Source organism: Lepisma saccharinum, chromosome 12 (assembly GCF_977018435.1).
Source record: "Lepisma saccharinum chromosome 12, izLepSacc3.1, whole genome shotgun sequence".
Classification (NCBI taxonomy): Eukaryota; Metazoa; Arthropoda; class Insecta; order Zygentoma; family Lepismatidae; genus Lepisma; species Lepisma saccharinum.
Window position 1 is genome coordinate 48,566,737 of NC_139240.1, and position 10,314 is coordinate 48,577,050.

Sequence of the window (10,314 nt, forward strand, 5' to 3'; positions counted from 1 at the left end):
TACAAAATATTTGTTTTTTCTGTATCAAACACCACAGCAGCTCAAGTTTCTTCTCAGGATTCAATGAGAAACCTGGAAGCAGACGAGATATAGTGCAAGAGACATCCATAAGAGTGGTAGAGAGGTGGAGTTTGTCTGTTGTTTCCTTTGATGCTTGATGGTATAGCATGAGGGGGCGTGTTTGTACGCTGTACCGATGCTGTTTTGTTGTTCGTGTGCGATGTTGATGCTTGAAGATGTTTGGCCTCCTTTTTAGAAGCACTTGCGGTGGACAATGCCTGGGCCGGACTCGTCGTATTCCTGCTTGGAGATCCACATCTGTTGGAAGGTGGACAGGGAAGCCAAGATGGATCCACCGATCCATACGGAGTACTTCCTCTCGGGGGGAGCGATGATCTTGATCTTGATGGTGCTTGGGGCCAGGGCGGTGATTTCCTTCTGCATTCTGTCAGCAATACCGGGGTACATGGTGGTGCCACCGGACAAGACAGTGTTGGCGTACAGGTCCTTCCTGATGTCGACGTCGCACTTCATGATGGAGTTGTACACGGTCTCGTGGATGCCGCAAGATTCCATACCCAAGAAGGATGGCTGGAAGAGAGCCTCTGGGCAACGGAATCTCTCGTTACCAATGGTGATGACCTGGCCATCAGGCAATTCATAGGACTTTTCCAAGGAGGTGGAGGCAGCTGCGGTTGCCATTTCCTGCTCGAAGTCCAAAGCCACATAGCACAACTTCTCCTTGATGTCTCTTACGATTTCCCGCTCAGCTGTTGGTGGGAGAGAAAGTTGGAAACACTGGTCAGATTTTTCCGATTACAATGGTTTCAGGGTGTTAATAGTTACAAAATATGAAAGCTTTTTTAACCACTAATTTTGTGGGAAGTTCTAACGTGCAGAATCTTAATTTTAACCAAGAAAATGACGGTACGGAAAACAGCAAGAAGTATTAACTCGAAAATCGTTAGAATAAACGGACAGAGTGACGGGACGGTAAACAGCGAGGAAGTGTTAACTCACAGAGCGTTAGATAAGAACTGACAGAGTGACGGGATGGTAAAGAGCGAGGAAGTGTTAACTGGCTGAATATTAGAATTAACCAATATAGAAGCAAGAACAAGGAAATAAGAAGAGTATATTGCAGAATTAGGATAGCAGATCTAAATGTTTGAAGGAAAGATTGGCTACGTAATAGAAAAATTAACATTCTGAATCTTCCTGAGAACATTATGGTTCATTAAACTGAAAAATCATTACGTTTGAAAACCACCAAGCTATACAAAATTGAAAATTATGGTTTTAAGGGGGTAAATTAAATTAAAGCTCTTTGTTTACTGAGAAGTTGTGATTTTTACAACTGCTTAATGCATTTCAATGTCTGATTTTGGAACTTGTAAAATAACGGGTACGTACCGGTTGTGGTGAAGCTGTAGCCACGCTCAGTCAGGATCTTCATGAGGTAATCAGTCAAGTCACGGCCGGCCAAGTCCAAACGCAGGATGGCATGTGGCAGAGCATAACCTGAAGAAAGAAGAAGAGCATAATTCGAGCTTAGTATAAAAAAAAAAATACACAAACTCAAAACAAGTATCCATGGTTTCCTTGTGTTACTAATAATTTAGTGAGAATTAAATGAATATTTGAATCAGCTAGTTAAGCAAGTCTCAGATCAAAAACTTGGTCAGTTGATAAATAAGGTAACCAATGAGGTAGAAATGTATCGTGCTTTTGTATTTTGTATTTGTTTAACTTTTGTCACAAGATACTAAGTATTAATTTTATTTTTCAGATCCGTTGGAGAATACAAATTCAATCAACAGTTGTTGGTAAGTAAAATATCTTAATACCTCAAAGTTTTTTTGCAATTTCATCTAACAACAACGTTTATTTCATTGCATGTGTGTGTACACTGTGACTGTTATGTGATGTCGAGATGCTTGAGTAGAGTTCTTGTATTTCTGAGTTTAGGCTTGGTTCGGAACTGAGAACCAAATTATTTGCCAATAATTATTGAAGTTCTGATGTGTTTTGAGAAGAGAGAGAGATATTCTTATGCTTTGGTCCTCAGCTACAAGACTTTTAAGTTTTGGAAAGTGTAGACTTGTGGAAGGCTTTTGAAATAGTGAGAGCAAATTCTGTCTGGCTTGTGGCAAGTGTTTTAAGAAGTTTGCGAAATGTTTCCAACGTACCTTCATAGATGGGGACTGTGTGGGAGACACCGTCACCAGAGTCCAGCACAATACCAGTGGTACGACCGGAGGCGTACAGGGAGAGCACAGCCTGGATAGCAACGTACATGGCGGGTGTGTTGAAGGTCTCAAACATGATCTGGGTCATCTTCTCGCGGTTAGCCTTTGGGTTGAGGGGAGCCTCTGTGAGCAAGATTGGGTGCTCCTCTGGGGCGACTCTGAGTTCATTGTAGAAGGTGTGATGCCAGATCTTCTCCATGTCGTCCCAGTTGGTGATGATGCCGTGCTCGATTGGGTACTTCAGGGTCAGGATACCTCTCTTGGACTGGGCCTCATCACCTACGTAGCTGTCCTTCTGACCCATACCTACCATCACACCCTGTAGAGGAGAGAAATTGTATTTTGGAGTTTAAACTTACACAGACACGCACAAAGAGCATAACAGTACGATTAATACAAAACGGTGCCGAAACCCGGGAGAGTGAAATTATCAGAAAAACCCACGCGTGTGGTAACTCTGACATTCAGATTAGATATCACAAAAATCAGGGTGTAGGAACTGATTAAGCGTCACCCTCCCTCTTTTGCCTGACGCTTGTAGATAAAGTAAATGTTTAGGGCAAGACCAAGGGACGAAGATTCTCGTACTTAGTACACCTGAATTGTAGTGTAGTTAGATAACTTTTTGGAGCTGAATAAACCTGCATAAATTTAACTTTTTCGATAATAGAATACTTAGAAATTACAGAAAAATATTGTACTGTTGGTCTGAAGTGAAGAGAATGCTTGAAAAGTTAAACTTGTACATTTTTACTTTGTGAAGATACACATTTAGAACAAAACCTGTATCTTAAGGTGCAAAAATTTGGAGAAAGCTACCAAACTTGCTCAATACTATGGGACAGTTACAAAGGTGATTTTTGTGAAATAATATTTCTGGTGTAAAGTTAGTGAAGCTAAAACTTATATATATATTTTAACGAAATTAAAGTTTTAGTTTCCATAGGCAGTAACACAATATTAAAAAATTAATGTCTACAGAGCACCATGGAAGTGTTAACTAGCTTTTAACGAAACCAAGAACATATGCAATATTTGAAAGTTGTGCAGCATTTATTGTTTAACATGTTAAACATATTAAGGAGAAAAGTGATAAAGGTACTCCTAAATGTGAATATAATCAATATAATACATTTAGTTTAAACGTGCATTAAGTAGCGTTACCTTTAGTTTTACGAAATAAAACGAATGACTGGGAACACGCCTGCGATACACACTAACGAAAATTCCCCCTAAGTGGAGATAATGGGTCTTACTCTCTATAAACATAGCCTCCCTGACAACCTGGAGGTTCTAAGGTTCTGTAGACAAACGGTACCAGGTTTGATCTACAGTGATGCCACATTTCACAAGCAAGAACCGCACATCAAATAAATCTCGATTAGCTTCCTTGCATCAACATGACTTGGAAAGCAGTTGATGATTATCTTTTAGGTTTCGATTTCCTTGCTGTTTTTAGTGTGCGTTTCTGCATTTCGGCGTGTCAGCAATTAGGTTATTTGCACCTATCTTAGAACAGAGGCAAATCCCAACACGAAACTAGATTTTTCATAGGTGTATAGCAAGAGCATGTGAATGAAATGTCTAAATTGTCAGTACATAGCGAGAATGGGTAACTCAAATGTAGATTTTGTCAGTGTGTAGACAGAGTGACACAAAAGCATTATCAGTGTATAGCGAGAAGTTTTGAGTTTTTAAGTCCACCCTATGTACAGATAGGCTAATCGGGACTGGGCCTACAGTTTAAAGTAAGATCCCAACCACTATGTTCCTCCACCGGGTATCGAACTTGGGACCTCTTGACAACAAGGCGACGAAGTTGCCATTGCACCATCGAGGAGACCCTGTATAGCGAGAGTGAGTGACTCAAATGTAGACTACAAAACTATTAGCCTAAAGCTGATAAAATCTGAAAGCTATGTTCACGGTTTCCCTTACCTACAATAAAAAACAGAGTCGTACTAGGGAGAACCAGCTCTTGTAAGAATGGCAACACTGAGGAGTCATATACTCTATCCCAAAAATAATATAAAAGATTAGCCTGGCTATAATTTTAGTCGCCATGCCCTCGTTATTCTGAGCCCTTGAAGTCAATCACTTTTATAGAAAGGTCCATTAAAGAAACTGCTCGCGTAAACATATAATCAAGTAAGCAACCAAGTAACTGAATATAACAATATCATTTCCAGTAGCTGCCTTTGTCCATGAGCTGGCACCCTGGGCTGGGTGTGGTAGAAGGGCATATACAACACAGAAGTAACGATTCCCAAAATAGTAGAAAGGAATCGTCTCACTACAGAAACAAACCGCGCCTATTTCCAAACCGAACGGAAATAAGTTGAGGAACGCAAAGGTTCTGTTCGAAATAACCCAAGAAGACCTTTAAAGTCCATATATGGAATCGCCCCCCCCCCCCTTCCTATCGGTATATACACATATTCGTCACCACGGAAACACACACATGTAACCAAGTCTAGAAAAGACGTGTATGTTTCCTGAAGACACGGTGGGACTAAAAATAACGTCTGCTTATTTTTTTGCCCGCCCTGTTAGAGACCGAACAAAGGGTTCTCCAAGGCCTCACCCATCAGTTCACACATAAGCGTAGGCGAGTAAGGGAAACGTACATTCCAGTTCAGGCAGGAGTGAGCAAATTTATAGAAACGTTTTCCCTTCATTTAACCCTGTCAAGTTCTGAGATAATATTTCTATCTTACATTTCCTAACACTAACCAAGTTATTTCCAATTAAAGTCACATGCTATTCGTTTGTAACACTGGGCAAACCTAACTATTTGGCGACCCCTTGGTTAGGAGTGAGGCAGCCTTCTTGTTCTCCTCAACATAGGCACAGGCTTAGGCTATGATCGAACCTCGTATACTTCAGTCTTCTTGTTCTCCCCAAAATAGACACTCTTACCCTCTGTTGTCAATAACTAATACTTTTCAATCAGTTGTAGTACACGCGGGAGGAAAGCATCCCTTAGAATTCCACCTAGTCCACGGGTCCCAGGTTCGATTTTCGGCAGAAGTACACTTCATAGTTCAGATCCTACTTTAAGCTGTAGATTACGTTTCAATATTTTCTACAGCTATCCACTTGCATTTGTAATATTATAAGAAGTCACACTACCTCCATCTAGCGTTAGTTTTCTCGTCAGAAGCATACATGTGACTGTGTGTACAAAATGGTCCATGTATGTGTGATTGTGAGTAACTAATGGTTTATGTATGTGTGATTACGAACAGTCTATATACCTGGTGACGGGGTCGGCCGACGATGGATGGGAACACGGCTCGTGGGGCGTCATCCCCAGCGAAACCGGCCTTGCACATGCCGGAGCCATTGTCAACCACCAATGCAGCAACGTCGTCGTCACACATGTTGGATGTCTGTCTTTGTTAACCTGAAAAAACAAAAGAAAGAAAGAATAATAAGTACAATGCACATACAGAACCTTAGCAAAAGTATTACTTGCTACGGCGTCCCTAAGCTTATTTTAATGTCCATTTGCAAATCATTGGTACCGAGGCAGTTCTTGAAACTTCCGTTAGATGGCATCTACGCTTTTATTAATATATATATCGCTTGAGAAATGTGTCTGATTTAAACAGAGCAAATTTTCGATGAACAACAAATATTAAAATAAATAAAAGATATATTTTTGAATAAATTTCTACTTTTAAGCACGCTGGGAAACTTTGTTAATGAATCACAATGGTACGTGCATGAAGAAAGACATGGACGCTAGTTACATATTAAGAAACACATTTAAGGGCTGTGAAATACATGTAATGGTGTAATTGTACATGTGATATTAAAAAAATAGATAATAATTCTTGCATATGATATTGTGAAGTTTGATTCTCTTTCTGCGGTTTTTAAAATCCTGATTTTTATATTATAAATTAACATTCAAGCAAAACATAAAATATAGTTTTCTCATCTCATTAAGACCCCCTGTGGTGATTACATCATTTTGGGAAAAATCTCAAAACTTGCTATTCTGGAAGGAATGCAATATACATATAAGCTGCTCGTTGTGACTAAATTGTTTCCAATTTTTTTGTGTGAAAGTCAAAAGTTATGATCAATAGACTCCATGTGTGTGTTAATCAATTCATTTTTTAAATATAGTATTAAAGTAAAGACACTAGAAACTAGTGTTCTACCAATTGGAAGTTACTATACAATAGATTTGGGTTTACGAAAGTAATCTCTCATCATATAGTTCAAAATAATGAGTCTGGTTTCAGCTATTTGTCTATTATTTCTATCCAGAAAACAATTGAAGTATATCAACTGACTTTGTATTATTACCCAAATTCATGTCATGGAAATACTGGACGTTAGAATGGAAATTGTTAACGGAAAAATGTTTCTCATAGTACAGGGTGTTTCATTTGGCCCAGAAAAGCATTTATCATGAAAATACTCATTATTGTAGGAAGCTCAAAATAAATACCACCAGGTGCCATGTTGTCCTTTTGCAAACTCTCAGCAAAAGGTTGGGCAATGTTGCACACTGCTGATAAATACATGGATCATCAGATCTTCCTTCAAGAACAGAATAATTTCGAAAGGAGTATGGCCACCTCGGGCAACAGATCTGTCGCCATGAACTTTTTGCTTTGAGGAATGTTGAAGGAAAGTGTGTACAAAGCTCATTGGATAAACTCAAGTACAGTCACGGACACTTCTGGGTTGTAAAGATACCATTAACTTTCAATGGGATTATTACAACCCAGCAGTGTTCGTGGCTGTACATCAGCGCCAAAATGGCCCTCGTCACCCCTGCTATGCTTTGTACAATAAAAGTCATCATACTGCGTTTCGTCCATCATAAAGGCGGCTATTGCTAACATTTGTCAAATTTACAAGTTATTCAAATGGGCGCATAGTGATTTAATTACTTCCGCAATAATTATTTGACTAAGCCAACTAAGTAGTGAAAGACCCTATATGAGATCACCAAGAAGCTAGTCAGTTTCTTTGCATTCTACGGAATTCACAAGTTCGTTTGTTTATAAGAAATTTCTAGCAATCGGAAACAAACAGGAGGTTTTACAGATAAATCTGAGAGTGGTACTAAATACTTTACGAACGATGGCAAAATGAAAAAGTGCAATTGAGTTTTAACGCCATCTTTCGGTAAAATTGTAAAAAACAATCAAGTTTATTTTATCAAGAAGTTCAATTGCCTTAACTAAGTATCGTGTCAGAATGGTAGGTATAGCTGAGACTCCAAATAAAATCTCATCATCAATCATTTATTCTCGTCGCCACGACTAATCTGAATTAAAAACACGACATACGAACGATTAGTCTAGTCTAATTTCAAGTGTAAAGAATTTTCAGGCACTAGACACAAGCCTGCACTTAATTTTCGAATTCCCCTTTCAGCTCAAGGTGTTGTTTGATGAGCAAGCGTATATGTATATTGTAGAAGCCTAATGTTATAGAACAAAAGCTATATGTTACTAAAGACTTCACGTGGTAACATTAAACACCATTTGCTCTAACAGAATGAGACCTCGGTACACTGCGTTGCACTACTATTTAGATCCACTCCCAAGGCACAAACGTAATTCACATGTACTATCTTTCCTCGTAGTGTTTCAATGTTGAAAGCATTATTTTGCATCGTGGACTAGTGACAATGATTTCAAGTTTCATCTGTTTTCATGATGTTCGCTTTAATCTTTACCGCTTCTTATTTGCTTTAAATTTACTGTAGCGTAACGTTTTGATCTGCATGGCCTGTGAGATATCGTGTTGCAATCCAGGGGTACTGAGTTCGACTCTGATGTCGAGGTTTCATAAGAGATAAGTTAAGTAGAATGTTTGGACAACTTTCAACTGTTATATACGTGTGTTTCTTTGAGTTTGTTTCAAAGTCCATTTTGTGCACACAAAGGCTAATCGGGACTGAACCTACAGTTTAAAGTGGGATCCTAACCACTATGTGCCTCCACCAGGTATCGAACCTTGATTACAAGGAGCCAAATTTATCGTCGCGCCATCTATGAGCACATGTGGATGAAAGACAATTTGATTGCCTTCGAAAATTTTCAAATATTTATTTCATCTTCCGTCCACATTCACTTCTCCTTTCCTGTGTTATGAAACCTCACCTTCACTTGTTTCGAACGTTTAGTTTAAGCGAGCGTGTCCAATAAAAGTAAAGAGGGACCACTCCCCCCCTCCCATACATAGACTTCCAGCTGTTTCTCCGTCTTGAACCCTCCTGCCCATGTGTTAACTGAGTTGTGCATCGACAACTGTATCCATATTTGGACCTCAGTAGGATTCTTTTTTAGTCCCGAGCCCATTCGCACTCTACGTCCCAGAATAGATTCCGTGATCGCGTTCGCTTGGCATGTTGCGGGTGTACAATGACCCCATGCAGTTCGAAGAACCTTCTAATGGCATTTCTGCGTACACTATTTGCACCATATTGTTAAATGTGTATCTAAGACTTCTGAGGCACTGTGTTGCAAAACTGACTATTGTGTGCACTTCCCTTATCAACTAAATTCATACCTCCTAACATCTTTGCACACTATAATAACTACTTGTTTTACAATTATCTTTAGTGGTAGTATTGTGGCTCGCTAACATTCGATTTGAGTTGATATATAATCGAGATATCAGTGACCTCTGTCGAGCACTTGTTGCTTCTATTATTCTAGTGATGGAAAAACTGTGATTTTGTGATCACAGGTTAAACTGTGATTGCTACTTGGCAATCACAGTTCTTTTGCATGGTATTAGGTGAACCATGCAGTAAGAAGAGAGTGTAAATTTTGATTTCTCGCATGTTAAAGGAGGACAAAAGATAAATAACTATTAATCGCAGTTTGAATTATAATGCAATCACAGTTGTGATCATGTTCAAATCACAGTTCTGTGATTTTCTTAACGTCTCTATTAAGAACTTAACCTTTTTGGCTTATATTACTGCCCAGCAAATGTTTATCGCGGATGTAATGTCAGCAAATGTGGTCAAGCTTGTATTTAGTGCTATCACTCAAGTGATTCTGTGGTAGCGACTTCTAGTTTTCAGGCTTTCAACCTCTTTCAGAAGCCAATTTGACTGATGACACTGGAAAACTCCAGTTTCTCCAGGGTTCTCAGTTAGATAAGTTCTGAAAGTGATTGTGGGCTGAAACCGCTTTCGGCTCCAGTGCCACTACTAGGTCTAGAGTTGTTAGAATCTCTTCGAGAAACCACCTGGTGTAATAACTATTCTGTATTCGCTGTGAGGATGAAGTGAATGTCAACAAGTACACGTGGCTCTTGAGGAACCCTATTGGTGGTTCAGGAATATAGTGTGATAGAGCCATGACACTCAACCTAGCTGCTATATGAATGTTGTGAGAGCTTCTACTGGCAATAGATTTATGGGCAAGATAAGACCGGAACTAACAAATAGAAAGTCACGTGGTTTTGTTTCCTGATCACCCCTGGATTTCCACCACTGTCACTAGATGTCACTTGCAAGAGGAAAGATAGAACACGTTGCTCACTGCTTTGATCACTACAGAACCAGTCCTTGGATCAGAACGAAGCTGGTTTGATATACCACTTGGATCACTTAATCCTCAAGATCACTTGATGTCACTTATTTCACTGGCGTATGAACTATATGCAATCACAGCACACACACACTCACGTCTCCTGTGGTACATACCCCTTCTAGACCTGTAGCTCCGGCGTGCTCGGTACCCTAGTATCGAGTGAAGACCAATGCTGCCCTGGCACTATCTATATCCTCGCGCTGTGGGCCAGATCCCAAAATATCCCCTCCAAACAAGGTATCCCCGAACGGCTAGGACCGTTTCGGCTCGCAGTCTTCCCCCCTTATGCCCTTAAAAGGGTATTGGTGGCAGGAGGCCAGGAGATGGGGGGAGGGGGACATGCCAGTCCATACTGCACTCCATAGAACACGACCACCACCTCTCGCAACGTTGCCACCTTTGGACACAAGTCTATCGAGGCCCGCTTGGTAGGGGGCGGGTGGAGCGTACCCCGAAAAGGAGTCGCACATATGCACACACACGCG

At 40.1% G+C, this 10,314-nt stretch overlaps 1 protein-coding gene across 1 annotated transcript; it reads right to left on the reverse strand.

Annotated features, from left to right (window-relative positions):
• Positions 1-223: 223 nt before the first annotated feature.
• Positions 224-10,096, reverse strand: LOC145996047 (actin, muscle). The gene is made up of 5 exons (XM_083132259.1): positions 9,943-10,096; positions 5,507-5,655; positions 2,190-2,568; positions 1,414-1,521; positions 224-770 (listed from the first exon to the last, which is right to left on the reverse strand). Exons 2-5 carry the CDS (start codon positions 5,630-5,632, stop codon positions 253-255), a joined length of 1,131 nt encoding a protein of 376 aa, XP_082988385.1. The 5' UTR covers positions 5,633-5,655; positions 9,943-10,096; the 3' UTR covers positions 224-252.
• Positions 10,097-10,314: the final 218 nt, after the last annotated feature.